This window comes from Cajanus cajan, chromosome 3 (assembly GCF_000230855.2).
Source record: "Cajanus cajan strain Asha chromosome 3, NIPB_CcT2T_4, whole genome shotgun sequence".
NCBI classification, from domain to species: domain Eukaryota; kingdom Viridiplantae; phylum Streptophyta; class Magnoliopsida; order Fabales; family Fabaceae; genus Cajanus; species Cajanus cajan.
In genome coordinates, this window is record NC_138519.1 from 65,525,727 (window position 1) to 65,547,681 (window position 21,955).

The following is a 21,955-nucleotide window of genomic DNA, read 5'->3' on the forward strand; positions in this document are numbered from 1 at the left end:
TATTATTTTGTGATTTTTATTAACTTTGTAATATTATGTCGACATGTGTCCCTTTTACTTTTTTTTTTTATAATTCTTTAAAATAAATATTATTTATTTATCTTAAAATAACATTGGTGATTAAAGATGAACATAAATCCAAAACAAAATTTAATCATTTTACAAAACTGAAAAAAATTTATTCCAAATTTTAAAAGGGTGAAAAAAAATACAAAACTAAAATCAAAATAACCTTACAAAGATTAAAACATATATAAGACTAAATTTAATAATAAATTATACACATTCATTACTTCAAAACCCTCTCAATCCAATCATATTATTGTAAAATAAACCAACTAATTAATAAACCGGATATAGTGTGCAGATAGATAGGTAGACGCATGGATATTGCAATTTACTATGATTTAGCAAAATTAATCACATGAATAGAATTTATTTAAAATTTATAAAAATATGAAGATTTGTTAAAAGCTTTTATATCATAAAATTCTTCAGTTAAAAAAATTGAAAAACTACATAGATTTACAGAATAACTTTGTTATGTTTATTTAGATTTTATTTTTCAGCAGTGATTTCTGGCAAACTCAAGCTTTTTTCATGATAAGGGACCCACAGAACTTAAGCTTGGTTGCCCCTTGTCCCCGGGATATCTCCTTAGTTGAATGTTCATTCCTTTACGCAATGAGTTGTTTTCGGCATCGGATTTTCCCCCAACACAAGGACAGTGAATTATTTCTTTTCCCAACTTTTTTCCTTCTTCTCATTTCTCAATATCAAGCGTAAAATGGCCTCTTCATTATTCATGGCATAATGCACTTTGTTAACTTGAATGAAAAAGGGAATATTCGACATGGACAGTTCTTTAAGTTCATGATCACGAGCATACCAAATGTTTGATACAACAGATGCAAACAAATCCGATGCAAAAAGCTGAAACTCCTTAAACGCGGAAAGATGCTTCTTGTTTAGGTGTAAAAGCCATTATGGGTTAACGTTATGGCACAACGTCTTTAACTCATTTCAAGTTTATATATGTTCCTGTATGGAACACTCTTTGTCGATGCTTCTCACAACCGGTGTGTTGGACCCAACACATTGACGGTAACTTCACTCTAAGTGGTGGAGAGGTACCTAAGATACTTTGACACTTAAGTAAGTGTTCGGTACTAACAAAAGTAACTACAGTAATAAATGATCGTATATATTATTGTCTTATCATACATATATTTATAGTAACGTATTTGAGTCTAATAGACTTTTTGTCTTCAAATATGGGTAATTAAGGTTTCCAGCCCTTAATTTGGCCTTAATACTAGTTGGACGTGGCAATTACTGTTTAATTTCTTCTCCCTTGTTCATGAGGTGTCGAGTACCCCTTCGATTGGACTTTTAGCTAGAGGGAGTATTCGGCTTGGCTCTTAACTGAGTGTTAGCTCGTATTGGAGCCCTGTCATGCCTTTGTCTAAGTTTCGTGGTGTTGATTTCCTTTTGACTACCCTTCGACTTATGCTAAGCCTGAAGGAGTACTCGACTCTGATGGTGGCTTACCTTTGTTTTGATTACCCTTCAGTCATTGCCAAGGTTGAAGGAATGTGTCTAGTGTTGGTCTTGACCAAGAGGTAAGGCATTATGTTTTCCCAGTACAATATAAAATGAACACCAAATTTAAAATAAAAAAAAACAAATTATAGCCACGAAAAATAAATCTCAAATGAATCATCATCAACAAAATCACTTTATCTCTTAAAATGAACATCTAATATGTGGATTTGTTTTTTTTAGACGAATCACACTAATAAGAACTTAATCTCAGTTGAGCGTGTTAGCAAAGTCATTCTGCCACTTAAAATGAATATCTCACGGTCTCACCCCCATAATTTAATAATCTTATGTGTATAATTTGTGGCATTTGGTTAGAACTATATAGTTCACAATTAATGCCTTTTTGCATGAATAGATAAATGGTTGCATAGCCAAGGTCATATTAATGAGCCTAGCCACCTGTGCATTTAGGGTCGATGGGATCTAATGTATAAACCAACCCCACTAAACTGTGGCACACGACTACATATTCAGAATAAGGGTGGGAAGCATATTCTGATGTACGTACCATATAGTATTGGAAATTGGGTTGGCTAGCTACCCACCTTCACATATTGTTTTTGCAACTCAAAAGCTAAGTCAATTAATGTCTTAATCAACTAACACATTGTGTGCCACTATCGTGCATTCGTGCAGCCTTGAGTTATTCGAAAACTCAAAGTTCACTTACAAGTGGTCCATGTACATATATATATTGTCTTCACCAGCATTCCTTTTCCTTGCATGTAAACGTACGTATGTTTATAAAACTAATTTTATGTCAAATTTATTTAATTAATGTAAGTAAAGTAATCATATTTGAAATGTTTTCAGCCTAAAACTACGTTTATAGTTAAAATATTTTTTTTATCAAGCACAAATCATCTTACATTGATTTTGATCAAAAGTATAAATATTTACTTAAATCATATTAGCTGATATTTTATTTTATTTTAATGATTTAACATAAAATTCAAATACACATTCAATTATTATAGCTTTCTGCCATGCCCATTGTAGAGATTAAGCTTGCTCCTGGGTTTTTTATTTGCTTTTGCCCCCTTGAGCCTTTCTTATATTTTCTTACTCCAATCAGAAAATCACAATATCTTTCCAATCTGAATATCAAGGCTAAGTTTGTGCTACTCTTGTGAGTCACAGTGGCTCATACTGCAAAATAATGATATATATATATATATATATATATATATATATATATATATATATATATATATATATATATATATTATGGATATAACAAATATTAGTGTAATACACATGATATTATAATTAAGATTAGGTCCATAAGGTCTAAATTAATTGTTTAACTTTTTTATTTTAAACAAATACTCTATATATAACTGATTGACATTTTCTCATTAAATAAAGCTTATTTTGATATTTTTGGTTTTCAATAAAATATTAAAACTTTTAGTCTAGTTTCCTCCCTCCCCCTAAAATATTTCACTAATTAAGTTGTTTTTAATCTATCTAAAAAAAAATAAACATCAATCAATTTGAAAAAGAGGTAGTACATATTAGCAAAAGTAATCCTAATTTATGTTGAACATATTTCAAGTGACCTATATATTCTCTTGCCAGCTGTCTTGTATATTGAAATCAAATAGCAAATACACATAACTAGCTACTATATGTTCCACAACCACACCGCCCCTCCCAAAAAAAATAGCTACTATGAGAATAATGTTGGGGAGTCTTTTAACATCGGGGGAGCATTTCACACAATGGGTAGTGAGTAAGTCATACAAGTGAGTTTGACACACAACATAACCTAAAACCTTAAGGCATTAGGTAAGTGGGTCTTTCTCATTTATATATTACTCAACATGCCCAACTATAACCAATGTGGGACTTTGCTTCACACTTGAATTCCAACACTCCCCCTCAAGTGTGAATCCCTTCCACATGGTCACGCTCTCCCTCAAGCAGAATTTTTTTTCTTTCGTCCACGAGTATTCAATGGTGGCCTTACTTGTACTATTGTTGCACTTCAACGACACAAGTCCTCCACATCTCTAGGGAGACTTTCAGTACAAGGGATGATCCTATTCTTGGATCTCCTGCCAATTCCATTTAGGATCCCACTCTTGGATCTAGCCAATACTCGTTTGAGTCGATCACCAGTCACTTGGTCGAACCATCGGCTCTGATACTAATGTTGGGGAGTCTTTTAACATCGGGGGAGCATTTCACACAATGGGTAGTGAGTAAGTCATACAAGTGAGCTTGACACCACAACATAACCTAAAACCTTAAGACATTAGGTACATGGGTCTTTCTCACTTATATATTACTCAACATGCCCAACTTTAACTAATGTGAGACTTTGCTTCACACTTGAATTCCAACAATTAATGGTCACAATGCAAGGTTCATATTCATACTCAAGTCTTGCTTTGGTAACTCATATTGATAAGGTTATCATCTTTCGTTCCTTTCTCGCATTTTATTTATTCTCAAGATGGACATGGTAGACATCTACAACCCATGGATATTAGACCAGTCACAAAAACAACCTACCCAAGGAAGTCAAGTACTGTATGATATCTTGTATTTACCATGCTACTTTTAAGGCACATTGTATTTATGCGCTTGTCACAAAATAACTAACTCTTCACCTCAAATTCTAAATATGAACTAATTCTAATCAACGAATTTACACATTAGAAAAATACCTTTTATAGAAAGCTTGTCAATACATATCTGTTCCTTGCTTAAATTTAATTGTACGTTTTTTTGTTTTCCTTCTAAATTCTAAGGATGTACATTTAAGTATCACATGCTGACATATTCTATATATCGATTATGTATCAGGTGATAGTATACAAGAAGATGTAAACTTGACTAACTAATCAAAACAAATGATTTAGGATTTAGTTCAAGTAAAACAATGTTAATCGCTAATAATATATGATGATGTTGAACTCTCTCACTGGATATGTCCCAGTCCCAACGTGCACATAGAAACAGATAATATTAATAGAGAATTAGAGATAGAGACTCTATTATACTGGTTGTGTCCAATAACAACGACCCTTGTTTGTGAATCATTATCTACGTAAGAGGGGAGTGAGAGTTTCTCTATCTTAAGTTTTAAAACAAAAGACATGGAGTTTACGACAGACATGTCTTCCCCAAAATCCATGCTCTCAAAAATTGAAAAGTTTTGAAGTTAGTCAACAAAGACAAAACCATTGGGTTCAAATGCACGCGTACAGGTAACTTCTACATGCATGATCACTGACTCAGAACTCAGAAGAGAGAAATTAAATGAAACCAAAGATTTGCGAGTCCCAACGAAAACGGAAAAATGGAAAAAAAGAAATAGACATGTATATATATTATTCGTTACAGCCAATATAGTTGGTTTAATTTAACAATAGTGCATATATGTATTCTAAAGTCACATGACAACATACCATACCAGCTAATTCCTTAAAGGAAGAAACTCAAAAAACTGGTTGGAGGTGATTTCAGTGTCCATAGAGGCACTTGCACAGAACATAGATTTCCTCTCAGCAATACAAATGCCATCTTGGTCATCCCTCTTAAGTGGAAATAGGTCCAGGGTCCGAGGATCTGCATTTTCTCCATCACAATAGCTTAAATTTTCTCTGTTGAGTACATATGGTAAATTATTATAATTTTGAGGGGTTAAAATTTTTGTGTTATGTGTTCTGTGTGCTGCTACTGTAGTTGTGGGAGCTGCCATAGTAACAAGGGGAGGGACACAAGGCATTTGCATTTCCATATCTTGCCACTTAGCTTGCCTTTCTGATAAGTTTTTCCTCAAAACTTGCATGCCTCTCTCATCAACTTGAGTCCACCCATTTGATCCCTTTTCTGCTATGTCCAGTGCAGCAGATTCCTGTAAAATAAGTACGGATAGTAAAAGTTGGCAGTAAAAACAATTTAAAATAAAAAAGAGAGAGAAGAATGATAGAGCAAGAGAAAAAAAAATGAGGGGGTGGGGTGGGGGGGGTGAGAATTCTGAATTCTGAATTCACATTCAATTCACAACAAGTCCAAGAAAGTCTGAACTGATCTAGCACAAAACAGCCCCAACAGAAAGTTCAAAAAAGCTGCTTTTGAAACCTCTCTTTTTTTCCAACACCCAAAAGCTCTTGTTTTCTTTCATTTCTTTCTTGTTTCCTCAATACCGAGTAAAAAAAATATTTTTGGCTTTATCTTTTATTTGATCCTGTAATTAAATAATTAGACCCTATTATTGGGCTCCTATAATCTTTTGGGTATCTTTGGTTAACAAAGCTGAATAAAATGTTGTAGCAGTACCGTGAACAAAGCCAAGAGTAATTACAGACCTCTGCATGTCCACTGCAGTTTGAAGTGGATGCCCACTTCTTTGTCTCTTTAACTCCACAACCTGTCTCTTTCAACCCTGTGGCCAAAATCCAAACACCCCCAAAATTCAACGTCAAATCTTGCATCCTAAAAATCATAAGAAACCACACACACACCCTCTCTCTCTTCGTTGTAATCATCAGTGCAAGAGTGATGTATAATATAGGAATCTTTTGACCACTAAAAGAACCTTGAATAGCACCAAAGTCCCCAAAAACGTTATGCTATTAGCACATGATAATATCTAGCTGTATATGTACCTGCTGCCTCTATCTTATTGCCTTTTCTGATTTTCCTATAACGTACTACTTTACTATACCCTTTCTTTCTTTCTTTCTTACCTTCACTAGATGAAGCTGCAGCGTTTTCCTCCATCTCCCTGCGACGCCTCTTCTGTCTCTCCCTCGCCTTGTGATTCTGGAACCAGTAGAACACGTTCTTCCCTTCGATCTTCCCAAACTGGCGCAACTGTGAAGCTATTTGTTGAATTTGTTCAGCCGATGGTGTTTTTGTTCCTTGCCTATACAATTCCTCAAGGACTAGTAACTGAACTGGTGTTGGACTCCACCTGGTGCTTTGCTGAGACTGCACATGGGACCCTGTGTTATTTGTCCCTTCCTCTGCTACATGACCTGCACAATAAGACACATGAAAATTAGTTAACCTAAGTGTAAATTCACCCTTCACACTATCACCAAGTTTCTTACCATAACCAAATCACATGTTAAAAAACATTACAAGGCTATACTATGAGTATGACAAGTTAAAGAACTAGCACATGCTTGGATAATCATTGCACTCATTCAGGAGTCAGAATAAAAGATTATTTAGAAGGGCTATCCAAACATGCCCTTAATTAATATCTAGCTTAGGCTTACCAACATGTTGGTTGAAGGTGAGGATGTGGTTACAGTGGGTGCAAATACAATAAGGTTGTGCTATTGAGCAGAAGGTGGCGATTTTGGGGGCTGCATGAGAATTGTGGGTGGAGTTTGGAGTGGAAGAGGGAAAGGTACTAGCGAATGAATCAGACATGTTGAGGTTGAGAATCAGATGATGTCTAAAACTATAAGGTTTTTGTCATAATATTGCTATATTGGCTAGTGGCTACTAAGGTTTTCTGCCTTTTGTGGTTTGAAAATAGGGTTTTTGTGTGAGAAAGATGTAATGAATGATGGGATGAAGTTAAGGGAGGAATAGTGTATTTATAGGGAGAGGGAACGTTGTAGTAAAAGCTTTAGGTGGAGCAGCAACCAACAAAAGAGTTGACCAATATTGTATAATAGTATACAATAGTAATAATACATAAACTAAGTTATGTATTCAAATTATGAGAGGAGAGAGAGAGAGAGAGGTGGAAAATGGGAATGAACTGGAATGTGTAGAATTCTGAAAGATTTGGAGAGTGAAGGTGTGTGTGTTTCTGAAAAAGGACACAGCATGATAATGATGATGATGTCGTGTGTTATTAAAGTTGCCTCTTCCCCATGTCTCTTTCTTCCTACACAACACGCTCACATGGTTATATATTTTTTTTTCTTCCCTTCACAGTGCTTGGTGCCTTTCACTCTTCCTTTCTCCGATCATTCAAAAGAAAAATTTCTCATCCTCTCCATTTGAGACACACAACCTACAAGTACATACACAAAGGAAGCCTGTTTCGTATGGGCACTTCTTTGCTTTGTCTTGTACCTGACAGTTGACACTGTATATGTACACACTACACTTTTGGACAATCACAACTTTCACACCCACTATTGGGAAAAAAGAATTATCTAAATGTTGCTAAACAATAACCAACTCCAACCATTTTGTGATCTAAGATGTGATGTTTTTACAAAGGTTCAAATTAAACAGTGACCAAAACATCTAAATTAAGATCTTACGTGGCCCAACACGCATTCCAAATATTTCAATTCCTCTCCCTACACTAACAATTTTGAGTTAACAAAGCTAATATAAGTATTGAGTTAAATTTAAATTTACTTTCATAACATGATATCAGAATTTATATATAATATTATATTCATGTCATCAGGAGATGTGAGATCTCAAACAAGTTATATTTGGAGAAACGAATATTTATGAGACTAGGGATAAGATAGTCTCTAAAGGCAAAATGTTGAGTGAAGGCTATTTTAGTCATTCGGTCTGATATGTATAACTGTAGCTTGTCTCGGTTTTCCTAGTTTTCTGAATTTAACTGATCTTTGAGTTAGAAATTTTTGCATTAAGTTTACAATCGAGAGAGCCAGAGCAAATTTCTGAATTTAACTAAACAAATAGAAGTAGAGCAAATTTATTGTGAACAAACAGGTCTGCTTATTTAATTTCAGCCAAAATGTTTTACTTTTACGTAACTCGGTATATTTTGGACGACTCCTAAAATAAAGTTATGATTTCTTGACAGCAACTACATAATAAATCAATCTGTTGAAATTTTTTATGGCTTTCCAGTACAGTTAGATGATACTTGAAATAACAGAACTTAAAAAGTTAAAATCGATGTCACAATTTTTGTTACCTGACGTGATCATATGTAGCCTTTTTCATCTTTTGATCAACCTCATCTCGACTGCAACAGGTGTTTGGGAATAAGAGGCTTCTAATAATTTGCTTTTGTATATATAAAAGTTTAGAGTAGCTAGGGAAATACTTATCCGATCCCCGAGCGTATAGTTAGGAAAAAAAAACACCAATTTCGATGTGAATTTACAATAAAAGTAGTAGCTTGTCCTTAATTAAAACTTGAATACTTGACACATTCTCAAATTTTCTTCGATTTTCTTTATTTATATAATGTACCGTCTCGGTATGTTTCCGATACGGTCAAGGGAGGAGTCGGAATACGGCCGACCTGGTTCTGGCCCATGCGTAGGAGCAATCAGAATTTAACCTGATACCCCCCAAACGATGGTGATCTCGGTAAAAGTCCGATCCCATATCGGTCACGCTGGTGAACTCGGCCTGGTTGGTGGATGGACTCGGCCTGGTTGGTATCGGCCAGGATGGACTCGGCCTGGTTGGTATCGGCCAGGATGGACTTGGCTTGGTTGGTATCGGCCAGTATGCAGTATCCGAAAAAGCCTCACCTTTCACGTTGATCCGAGAATTAAGGATAGAAATCTTACTTCTAATAATCAAATGTTCTCTATGAAAACAGTTAAGGAAATCCCTTCATTCTCGGGGCCCATGAGGCCCGCAAACAAGAAAATATAAAACCTAAAACCCTAGAGTTAAGACGGCAGATTACACTTTTGAATGCTCTAACTTTGAGGCTTGATCTAGGAAGAAACCTTAGTCCAACCTTTGGCTGGAACATTTTGGCGCCCACCGTGGGGCTACGGTAAAACTTTTCCTGCGCCCCAAATCATATAGAAGAACCTGCACTTTACCATGGCGAGAGGCGACACATCGAACAACAACCCACAACACCCTACCATGGAGGAGATGATGGCATTGATCAATGGCTTGAGAGAGGAGAATGCACGATCCAGAGAAAGGGAGGAGGCCATCCAGCGAGAAAACGAGGAGATCAGGAGGCGAGCAGATGAGATGCAGGCTATGATAACGGCCAATACCCGAACGGCGGAGGAAGATGTCATGATGGAAGTTCCTAGGGATTTTCAACCTTTCTCGGAGGCTATAGAGACCGAGATCATCCCGAGGGATCATCGGGTCCCCCAGGTGGAACCTTTTGACGGAACCCAGGATCCTAGTCAACACTTGACGAATTTCTGAGCACAAATGCTGATTTGTGGTGGGAGCATGGAAATTCACTGCAAGCTGTTCATGGGCACGCTCAAAAAAGCAGCCCTTGATTGGTTTAGTGGTCTTCCTGACCGATCAATCACCGACTTCGACGTCTTTAGTCGGCTTTTCATGGCGCAGTTCGCAGCCAACAAAAAGAAATCGCCGAACACGTCAGACTTGTTTGATCTCAAACAGCAGCGCGAGGAGTTGTTGAAAGATTTTTTGCAAAGGTTCAACGAGGTTGCTTTGAGGATAGCGTCTTTGGATGAAAGGATGGCGTCATTGCGTTTCAAAAGGGGTTAAGGTCTGGTGCTTTCGACATCGCGCTAGAGAGAGCAAATTTCCAAACGATGTCGGAGGTGAGGGCTTTCACCCTAAGTTACATCAAGACTAACCAATAATTCCCATTTTATTCCTTATAAAAATGTGAAAGACTAACCAATAATTCTCATTTTATTAAATACCATCTCTTTTATCTTTCCATGATCGATAGTGTAACAACCCAATTTTCAATGGGCCGTAGGCCCAATTCGTTGCCCAGAACGGGCCGTTTCAAAAGTGAAACGGGCCGTTCTGGAATAAGTTAAAGGCCCATAATTTGAGAAGCAGAACGAGCCGTTCTGGAGGGAGAACGGGCCGTTCCGGTTTGGAGAACGGGCCGTTCCAAAGGGAGAACGGGCCGTTCTGGAAGCAGAACTGGCCGTTCTGCTGGGTTTGAGAACGGGCCGTTCTGGTTTGGGAACGGGCCGTTCCGGTTGAAAAATTTACGTAGGTTTGAAGGGCCCAGAACGGGCCGTTCCGATTTTGGAACGGGCCGTAGTGGTAGGTGGGCGAAAAATCCTATAAATAGGCCTCAAATCCTCTCATTTCTACACACCTCTCATTCTCACTTTCTCTTCTCTTCTGTTCTCTCTTTCGTTCCTCTTCTTCTCTCTGAAGACCAAGGGGAACTCAGAGGATGAGGTTCTGCTCCAGTCTTAGTTCCGATCCTTATTTAAGGAAAAAAAGGAGGTTCTGCCCGAGTTCCTATGTATCCAGGTACGGGGGAAAAAGAGATTATTTATATGTGGAGTTACATGAGGAAATTGGGTAGAAGAAGAACCCTTAGGATTATGAGCAATTTTATAATTATTTCTGTTTGAAAAATTATTGGCATTATTTGATTCTGTATGAATTTAGGAGTACGAATATATGATTTATTTGTAAAAATAATGCTCTGGGAGAGAGAATGAAATTATAGAAAAGTGCCTGTAGGCTAGGTTTTGGAAAAGTTGAATTATTTCTGTTTGAGGAACTAATTATACCATTAGATTCGGTATGTGTTGAGGATTATAAATATGCTAATAATTTGTAAGAATGATGATCTGGGAGAGAGAACGAAATTGTAGAAAAGTGCCTGTGAGATAGGTTTTAATTAAGGGTTTTACTGTTTATGCTGAATTATATTAAATTGATAATTCCATTGTTTATAATATTAATTTATGAATGTTATTATTGTATTGATTGATAAGAATGAATGATCTTGATGTGAATTACTTGAGGGGTGTGTAAACCCTTATTTTGTTGGGCTTATCTGTTGTGTATGTGAGGTAGAATTGTGTACGTGATGTGAATTTGAATTATGAGATGAGATGTTGTATGAATGTGATTATGATTGTGATTATGGTGCCTCACATCAGTGACTAGGGATGGCACGGCCCCTGGGTAAGTGGTGCTACAGGGAGGGCGTGACCCTAACATGGTGTGGGAGGAGTAAGACAGTTAACACACACCACTTATGTCGATTATGGCAGCCCTGACATAGGGTTAATTGCAAGAGACTGTATGAATTGTAATTTGATTGTGGTTCCTCACACTAAAGGATCAAGGATGATACGAACCCTGGTAGTTGATGTTTCAGGGACGAGCGTACTCCCGGGTGATCAGGGATGATACGAACCCTGGGTAGGTGATGCTTCAGGGACGAGCGTACTCCTTAATGACTAGGGATGGCACGGCCCCTAGGTAAGTGATGCTACAGGGAGGGCGTGACCCTGGTTTGGTGTGAGAGGCAATTAACCTGTATCACTTGTGTCAGATGTGGCGAGGTCTTGGCATAGTGTTAATTGTAAGATTGATGTGAATTATGGATGTGGAAATGATATTGTTAATTGTAAGATTAACATGAATTATGAATATGGAAATGATGTTGTAAATTGTATAATTGGTGTGGATTATGACGGATTGAGATATGTATGTGAAATGAGATATGTTAAATGTGAATTGAGATGTGAAGATGATGAATGATTGATATATATATATATATATATATATATATATATATATATATATATATTATTAAATAATGAATTATGATGAGATTATATTGTGATGTGTTTGTATGTATTTTGCATATAGATATTTTCTTTTCTCACCGTATAAACTGTGGATATTTTAGGTGAAGAAGATTCGGCTACGAGTGACATCTAGAATGTCAACAGTTAAATTATGGGAATGCTTTGATAATGTGACATCGGGGCAGAGGATTTCTAGGACAGAATATTTATATGGATTTGGTATTGTAATAAATGTGTTTAAAATTGTAAACTCTTAAATTTTACCTTTCAAGTTTTATTTTTCAGTCATTTTCTTATATTGAAGAAAGAACAGTTTTGAAGTTATATGTGAACCCTTTTACGAACCCTTTGAAAGTTTATTCTTCTTAATTAAATTATATTATATATGTGTTGGGGTAGTAAGGGTGTCACATTTAGTGGTATCAGAGCAGGTCGATCCAATCGGCCGTGAGTTATGAGTTTACTATGCTTGTTTGGTAGATGAATGATGAAATATGTTTTGCTTTATGATGAGGATAATGATGATGATGATGATGTTTCCCTTGTGTTGTTAGTGTTGTGCTTACACTTATATTATTTTCTCATAGTTTGGCTGAAAGACATGATATAGCTTAGTTGATGCTATTCATAATTGCTTATTTGTTTTGATACTTCTTGCTTATGTAAGAAGTAGTGGTTGAGTGGTATCGCTCGTGTTGCGAGCATATGTGCTAGTAGTAGTGGACGAAACCTTGTGCTAACCAACTAGAACTATTAGAACCTTGAATGTGGGCGAGACATTGATTTGTCGAGTGTATTAAGAGTTTACGATTTGTAGAGTTTCTGAAAGTTATAGTTCTAGTGATTGAATCTAAGAGGTTATGTGTTGAGCATTAGAGCTTTGAGTGTTCTTGATGAAAGGTCAAAGTTTTGGTGATTTCCTTAAGTTTTAGTGCTTGCATATTAACCTAGTTAGGGGTTAGGTTGCATGGGGATTTTACTTTAGATGTAAGTCTTTTGTGTGGAATAGGTGAATTATTTTTCGTTTAGGGTTTGTAGTTGGAAGCTTGGATATGAGTTTAAGGTAGAAAGAAGTAAGTTTGGAAGGGTTGAGGTATTCTGTGGGTTGTTAGTGCACTATTGTTGTCTAGTGTAGGAGATGTTTTCACTGTAGTTTTGTTATGCTAGTAGGAGTACCGTATTGATAGATTTGGATTTTGTGGTCTTCATGGAAGTTGTAGTCTTGGATGTGATCTTTTCAATGGCACTGGAATCAGGTAAAATGAAGGTTTAGAACTTCAATTATAGTTGTTTTGGTAATCAGAGGCTAGTTATAAGCGTTAAATATATCTGTTGTGATTTTTGAATTGTTAGCTGAGAAGAGGATCTATTCAGAATCTCATGTTTTCATAAGAGTTATAGCTTATTCTTTTATCTTTCTTTTGAGATAGGATTGAGATCGTTGGACAAGTGTAACTCTCTAGGTATCATTTTCCTTGACAGTTATTGATGGGATATGTATGCTATCATGATGTTTTTGAGTTACTAGGCAATGCAAGGATAAAAGTGATTTTGTTATGATGTTCTGAGGTGTTGTCATGTGGATTGTAAGGTTATTCAAGGTTTTATGATGCTATGTGGTAAAGTTAAGTTCATGCACATGTTATATGGTGTAAAGTAGTGATAGATTTATATATATGATTGGGAAGGATGTATATATGAAGGTTTAAATAGGTATTCTAATATGATATGCATGTATGTGGATATGAGGATAGATGACCTTATGGATTAATTAGTGAATGGTTGTGTGTTTAGTGAGATTGACCTTAAGATGTGAGATCATCATATTAGAGTTAATTTTGAAGATATATCCAAGATAGATTTAGGCCTTGTAATTTCTTGCGCGGATATAACATAGATCTACCTATGGTAGAAGTTATGCTTAAGTGGGAGATATCAAAAGTCAATTTGTGAGGTTAGAAGTTTTATTGAGATAGTTTATAGGAAATTTATTGAGTAAATTTTTAAGATAGCCGTTCACGGTTTAGGCTGCTCTCGTTTCTCTCGTCGCTACTATAGGAATTGCTTTTGCTTTCTTTTCTTCTAGCTACTAAGATGTTTCAGTTCACTAAGTTGTCTTTTGCCTACCCATGAATTCAATAGTAGTTCAAAAGGTTAACCTATATCGAGGATCCCCGGACCTATGCTTATTTTCAACTCCCCAAAGCATTTCGTCGCTTACTTCTCTAGGTTGCTTACTATTTGACTAGATTGACTAGGAAAGACTGCCTTTGTATGGGATAATAAATGTGAGAGTATGTTTCAAACTCTTAAGGAAAGATTGGATAATGTTACCGGATTTTAGTAAGTCTTATGTGGTATACCGTGATGCTTCTAAGATGAATTTGGAGATAGTGTAGATGCAAGGAGGAAGGGTAATAACTTATGTTTCTAAGCAATTGAAAATTTATGAGAGGAATTACCTTACCCATGACATTGAGTGAGCAATCGTGATATTTACACTAAGATTTGGAGACACTACCTATATGATTCTAAGTTGGAGGTATTTAGTGATCATTAGAGCCTCAAATTTTGTTTGACCCGAAGGACTTGAATATGGGACAAAAGAGATAGTTGGAATTTTTGTGGACTAGGATTTCAATCTTAGTTGTTATTTGCATAAAGTCAATGTGATGGTTGATGCTTTGAGTAGGAACCCTCTACATTATTTTTTCTTATGATTAGAGAGATGGATCTTTTTGGCTGAAATTAAAGATTTAAGTTTGACTTATGAGATTACTCCTAGTAATATGAAACTAGGTATAACTTGAGTAACGAGTGAATTGTTGAAGAAAATTGGAGACGTATAATTAATTGATTAATTTTGGTGACAAGATATGAGGCTATATGATAAGGTGATAAATAAGAGTTTGACTTGGGTGTAGATGAACTGGTGAAATTAGAGATCTGATATGTATACCTAGTGAACTTACGCTTAGGTGCTTAATCTTTAAAGATGATCACAGAAGTAAAACCAATATTGTGGCAGATGCCTTGATTATGATGACCTCTAGTATATCATTTATGATGATTTAAGGGTTGGATTTGATTGAAGAATTTAAAGACTTATGCTTGGTGTATGAGATTATCCTTAGAAGCATTGAATTGATTGTGTTAAAAGTGACTAGTGAATTAATGGATGAGATTAGATAAGCCTAGGAGTCAGATCCTTTCTTAGAGAACCAAGTGGAGAAGATTGGTAGAAGTATAGATAACCATTTACGAGTAGAAATCGACATTGTTTTGAGGTGCAAGAACAAACTTGGGTGCATAGTAACCTTGAATTAAGGAAGATGATTTTAGAGGAAGTACATAACAGTACTCTTAATATATATATATTTAGGAGCTAATGAGATGTATCGGGACCTTAGGAGGATGTATCTGAATAGCGCAGCGGAAGTGAAGTGACCTAAGGTGAAGAAAGGAGTAGAGAAATTGTATACTTGTGTTTAGTATGCTAGAAGTCTTTAGGAATTTTGTAGCACTCAGACCTCCCATTGTGGAAGTGAGATGATGGGTGGATAGGCCTTAATTGTAGGTTTGTCTGAGATGCTTAAGAGGTTAATTCTATTTGTGTTTTAGTGGATAGGCTTGCCAAGTTTACTTGTTTTTCCCTTAGATATCTTTTGATAGAGTTGTATATCAATAAGGTAGTGAGGTTGCATAATAATTAGAAAGTAAGAAGCGAGGAGTCTACCATTGCAAAAATTTCGAGGACGAAATTTCATAAAGGAGGGAAGTATTGTAACAGCCCAATTTTCAATGGGCCGTAGGCCCAATTCGTTGCCCAGAACGGGCCGTTTCAAAAGTGAAACGGGCCGTTCTGGAATAAGTTAAAGGCCCATAATTTGAGAAGCAGAACGGGCCGTTCTGGAGGGAGAACAGGCCGTTCCGGTTTGGAGAACGGGCCGTTCCAAAGGGAGAACGGGCCGTTCTGGTTTGGAGAACGGGCCGTTCTGGAAGCAGAACTGGCCGTTCGGCTGGGTTTGAGAACGGGCCGTTCTGGTTTGGGAACGGGCCGTTCCGGTTGAAAAATTTACGTAGGTTTGAAGGGCCCAGAACGGGCCGTAGTGGTAGGTGGGCGAAAAATCCTATAAATAGGCCTCAAATCCTCTCATTTCTACACACCTCTCATTCTCACTCTTTCTTCTCTTCTGTTCTCTCTTTCGTTCCTCTTCTTCTCTCTGAAGACCAAGGGGAACTCAGAGGATGAAGTTCTGCTCCAGTCTTAGTTCCGATCCTTATTTAAGGAAAAAGAGGAGGTTCTGCCCGAGTTCCTATGTATCCAGGTACGGGGGAAAAAGAGATTATTTATATGTGGAGTTACATGAGGAAATTGGGTAGAAGAAGAACCCTTAGGATTATGAGCAATTTTATAATTATTTCTGTTTGAAAAATTATTGGCATTATTTGATTCTGTATGAATTTAGGAGTACGAATATATGATTTATTTGTAAAAATAATGCTCTGGGAGAGAGAATGAAATTATAGAAAAGTGCTTGTAGGCTAGGTTTTGGAAAAGTTGAATTATTTCTGTTTGAGGAACTAATTATACCATTAGATTCGGTATGTGTTGAGGATTATAAATATGCTAATAATTTGTAAGAATGATGATCTGGGAGAGAGAACGAAATTGTAGAAAAGTGCCTGTGAGATAGGTTTTAATTAAGGGTTTTACTGTTTATGCTGAATTATATTAAATTGATAATTTCATTGTTTATAATATTAATTTATGAATGTTATTATTGTATTGATTGATAAGAATGAATGATCTTGATGTGAATTACTTGAGGGGTGTGTAAACCCTTATTTTGTTGGGCTTATCTGTTGTGTATGTGAGGTAGAATTGTGTACGTGATGTGAATTTGAATTATGAGATGAGATGTTGTATGAATGTGATTATGATTGTGATTGTGGTGCCTCACATCAGTGACTAGGGATGGCACGGCCCCTGGGTAAGTGGTGCTACAGGGAGGGCGTGACCCTAACATGGTGTGGGAGGAGTAAGACAGTTAACACACACCACTTATGTCGATTATGGCAGCCCTAACATAGGGTTAATTGCAAGAGACTGTATGAATTGTAATTTGATTGTGGTTCCTCACACTAAAGGATCAAGGATGATACGAACCCTGGTAGTTGATGTTTCAGGGACGAGCGTACTCCCGGGTGATCAGGGATGATACGAACCCTGGGTAGGTGATGCTTCAGGGACGAGCGTACTCCTTAATGACTAGGGATGGCACGGCCCCTAGGTAAGTGATGCTACAGGGAGGGCGTGACCCTGGTTTGGTGTGAGAGGCAATTAACCTGTATCACTTGTGTCAGATGTGGTGAGGTCTTGGCATAGTGTTAATTGTAAGATTGATGTGAATTATGGATGTGGAAATGATATTGTTAATTGTAAGATTGACATGAATTATGAATATGGAAATGATGTTGTAAATTGTATAATTGGTGTGGATTATGACGGATTGAGATATGTATGTGAAATGAGATATGTTAAATGTGAATTGAGATGTGAAGATGATGAATGATTGATATATATATATATATATATATATATATATATATATTATTAAATAATGAATTATGATGAGATTATATTGTGATGTGTTTGTATGTATTTTGCATATAGATATTTTCTTTTCTCACCGTATAAACTGTGGATATTTTAGGTGAAGAAGATCCGGCTACGAGTGACATCTAGAATGTCAACAGTTAAATTATGGGAATGCTCTGATAATGTGACATCGGGGCAGAGGATTTCTAGGACAGAATATTTATATGGATTTGGTATTGTAATAAATGTGTTTAAAATTGTAAACTCTTAAATTTTACCTTTCAAGTTTTATTTTTCAGTCATTTTCTTATATTGAAGAAAGAACAGTTTTGAAGTTTTATGTGAACCCTTTTACGAACCCTTTGAAAGTTTATTTTTCTTAATTAAATTATATTATATATGTGTTGGGGTAGTAAGGGTGTCACATTTAGGTGTGTTGTTTTAAAGGCACCAAACTCGTGATTGATCGGTAAAAATCCGGCTGAGCGAGTATAAATAACTCGAAGACCAAACTCGTGATTGATCGATAAAAATTCGACTGGGCGAGTATAAATAACTCGAAGCCCAAACTCGTGATTGATTGGTAAAAATCTGACTGGGCGAGTATAAATAACTCGAAGACCAAACTCGTGATTGATCGGTAAAAATCCGACTGGGCGAGTATAAATAACTCGAAGACCAAACTTGTGATTGATCGGTAAAAATCTGACTGGGCAAGTATAAATAACTCGAAGACCAAACTCGTGATTGATCGGTAAAAATCTGACTGGGCGAGTATAAATAACTCGAAGACCAAACTCGTGATTGATTGGTAAAAATCCGACTGGGCGAGAATAAATAACTCGAAGACCAAAACTCGTGATTGACGGTAACATTCCGACTGGGCGAGTATAAATAACTTGAAGACCAAACTCGTGATTGATCAGTAAAAATACGAATGGGCGAGTATAAATAACTCGAAGACCAAACTCGTGATTGATCGGTAAAAATCTGACTAGGAAAGTATAAATAACTCGAAGACCAAACTCGTGATTGATCGGTAAAAATCCGACTGGGCGAGTATAAATAACTCGAAGACCAAACTCGTGATTGATCGGTAAAAATCCGACTGGGCGAGTATAAATAACGATTGATCAGTAAAAATCTGACTGGGCGAGTATAAATAACTTGAAGACCAAAACTCGTGATTGATCGGTAACATTCCGACTGGGCGAGTGTAAATAACTCGAAGACCAAACCCGTGATGGATCGGTAAAAATTCGACTGGGCGAGTATAAATCAAAAAGGCTGGCTCACCCCCATCAAACTCTGGAAATCGGTATCCGAACGACTCTCAGTATTCGAAAGGGAGTCTTTAACCTGGTCATTTTCTCCTTAAGGTGAGTCGGGTTTTTGAAGGACTTATGCATACGATTGATTTTCAAGCTGGGTTAATCTCCTTTATCTCCTATCTTGGTTATTGATTTTAACAAAATATTGCACTTACATCTCTGAGTCAGAGCTTTCGCAATCACAGCTTAATTTTCTCACCGTTATACCAGTCGGAATTTGGGAGACTGATTTTGCCAAAATTTCATTTTAACTTAGAAAAATTTTCACTCGTTATACCAGTCAAAATTTGGGAGACTGGTTTTGCCAAAATTTCATTTTAACTTAGAAATTTTTCCCCTCGTTATACAAGTCGGAATTTGGGAGATTGGCTTTTCAAAATTTCATTTTAACTTAGAAAATTTTCCACTCGTTATACCAGTCGGAATTCGGGAGACTGGTTTTGCCAAAATTTCATTTTAACCTAGAAAATTTTTCACTCGTTATACGAGTCAGAATTTGGGAGACTGGTTTTGCCAAAATTTCATTTTAACTTAGAAAATTTTCTACTCGTTATACCAGTCGGAATTTGGGAGACTGGTTTTGCCAAAATTTCATTTTAACTTAGAAAATTTTCCACTCGTTATACCAGTCGGAATTCGGGAGACTGGTTTTGCCAAAATTTTATTTTAACTTAGAAAATTTTTCACTCGTTATACTAGTCAGAATTTGCGAGACTGGTTTTGCCAAAATTTCATTTTAACTTTAGAAAATTTTCCACTTGTTATACCAGTCGAAATTTGGGAGACTGATTTTGCCAAAATTTCATTTTAACTTGGAAAATTTTCCATTAAAAACCTGAATCGGTACTTGGACGATTCACTAGTCAAAATTTCATTTTACTTGGGAAATTTTACACTTAAAATTTGAGTCGGCATTTGGATGATTACTTGGAAAATAATTTAACTTAGAATTTTCATCATGCTTTTACAATAATCAACATCTCGGCAATTACTCCACACACACATAAAGTCGTTCAACTAATATCAAGAGCAACGCGCAAAGTTCATATAGGACTCGAGAAAGAAGATCACAATAGTTCTTGACAACAATTAGTAAAAACACGAAGACATAAAGAAAAACACAACATTCTAAAGTAAAGCTCAATCATCCTCGGGAGGATCCACCAACTCGCCATTCACGATATGATCAAGGGAGGAGTCGGAAAACAGCCGACTAGCCAAGCCCTTTCGCCTATAATGCTCAGGGCTGGAAGGCAAGTGTACCATCTCAGTATGGTTCCGATACGTTCAACAGAGGCATCGGAAAACAACTGACTAGCCAAGCCCTTTCGCCTATAATGCTCAGGGCTGGAAGGCAAGTGTACCGTCTCGGTATGTTTCCGATACGGTCAAGGGAGGAGTCGGAATACGGCTGACCTGGTTCTGGCCCATGCGTAGGAGCAATCAGAATTTAACTTGATACCCCCCCCAACAATGGTGATCTTGGTAAAAGCCCGATCCCATATCGGTCACGCTGGTGAACTCGGCCTGGTTGGCGGATGGACTCGGCCTGGTTGGTATCGGCCAGGATGGAATTGGCCTAGTCGGTGGATGGACTCGGTCTGGTTGGTATCGGCCAGTATGGACTCGGTCTGGATGGTATCGGCCAGTATCCGAACAAGCCTCACTTTTCACGTTGATCTGAGAATTAAGGATATATAGAAATCTTCTAATAATCAAATGTTCTCTATGAAAACGGTTAAGGAAATTTCCTCATTCTCGGGGCCCATGAGGCCCGCAAACAAGAAAATATAAAACCTAAAACCCTAGAGTTAAGACGGTAGATTACACTTTTGAAAGCTCTGGCTTTGAGGCTTAATCTAGGAAGAAACCCTAGTCCAACCTTTGGCTGGAACAATATATATATAAGATAATTAAATAATATCAATATAACTTTTATCAATTATTATATTGTTTAATAACTTTATATTAAATATGAATTTTGTTGATTTAACCATTGAATTATAATTTCATATCATCTTTATGTTTATGTCAAATTTTGTTAAAATTAAATAATATGTATTATTGAGGAATACTATCTAGCAACACATTCTTTTTAAGACACATTTTTTATTAATTAAAATTTATTGAAAACTATATAATTATGAGAGAAATTTATTATTCCCTCCATCTCATAATAAGTGTCGTATTAGAAGAAAAAAAATTATCTTAAAATCCAATGGAAGCAACTTAAAGAGTTGTTTCATGCATTGAAAAATGAAAAAAGTTGTCTCCAGTATGTTATGTCAGCATTAAGCAACTCAAACACAAATTTACTCCAATGATAAGAAACTTTAAGACATTCAACTTTTAGAATTTTTTTTCTAATCATTTATGAACCAAATTTAATTTTTTATTAAAAAGAATAATTACACTACAATGAAAAAATAAATTATGAGAAAAAATACACAACAAGTAGATATTAAAAATAAAATAAAGCAATAGTAAATACATAAATATTATACGAAATTAATTTTCATCATTATTATTTCTGAAACGTTCCCAAATATGTTCAATAAGATTTGTTTGAAATCTAGTAAGGAATGATTGCTTGAGGAAGCAACTCTCTCTCTTCGTCAAGCAACTCATGAGTCCTCTAATGGCAAGAAACCGGGGCTTGAGTTGCTTCATGGGACAAGCAACTCTCATTGGAGTTGCTCTTACTTTCTCAATATAGTATTAATTGTTTCTTTTTCATTTATACATGTAATTATGTTATGTAGAAAATGGTTGTTGTATTGTATAATTGGCAAAAAAAAAATTAATTACAAAGTTATATTTGTGAAATTACTATTTTTTCATCAATTTATTAGTTTTTCTTGGTTTGTGTAAAGAGTAGATAGATATGAGACCATCAAATTTTTTGATTCAATAAATTTTAACTAACTAATCAAATGAAACGTGTTTAAAATAGTATATGAGAAGTA

General features: G+C 36.1%; 1 protein-coding gene across 1 annotated transcript; it reads right to left on the reverse strand.

The window, feature by feature from the left end:
* Positions 1-4,916: 4,916 nt before the first annotated feature.
* On the reverse strand, positions 4,917-7,586 carry LOC109793166 (WUSCHEL-related homeobox 1). The gene is made up of 4 exons (XM_020352629.2): positions 6,846-7,586; positions 6,309-6,599; positions 5,928-6,004; positions 4,917-5,473 (listed from the first exon to the last, which is right to left on the reverse strand). The coding sequence occupies exons 1-4, from the start codon at positions 7,000-7,002 to the stop codon at positions 5,033-5,035; spliced, it is 966 nt and encodes a 321-aa protein (XP_020208218.1). The 5' UTR covers positions 7,003-7,586; the 3' UTR covers positions 4,917-5,032.
* Between the last annotated feature and the right edge of the window lie 14,369 nt (positions 7,587-21,955).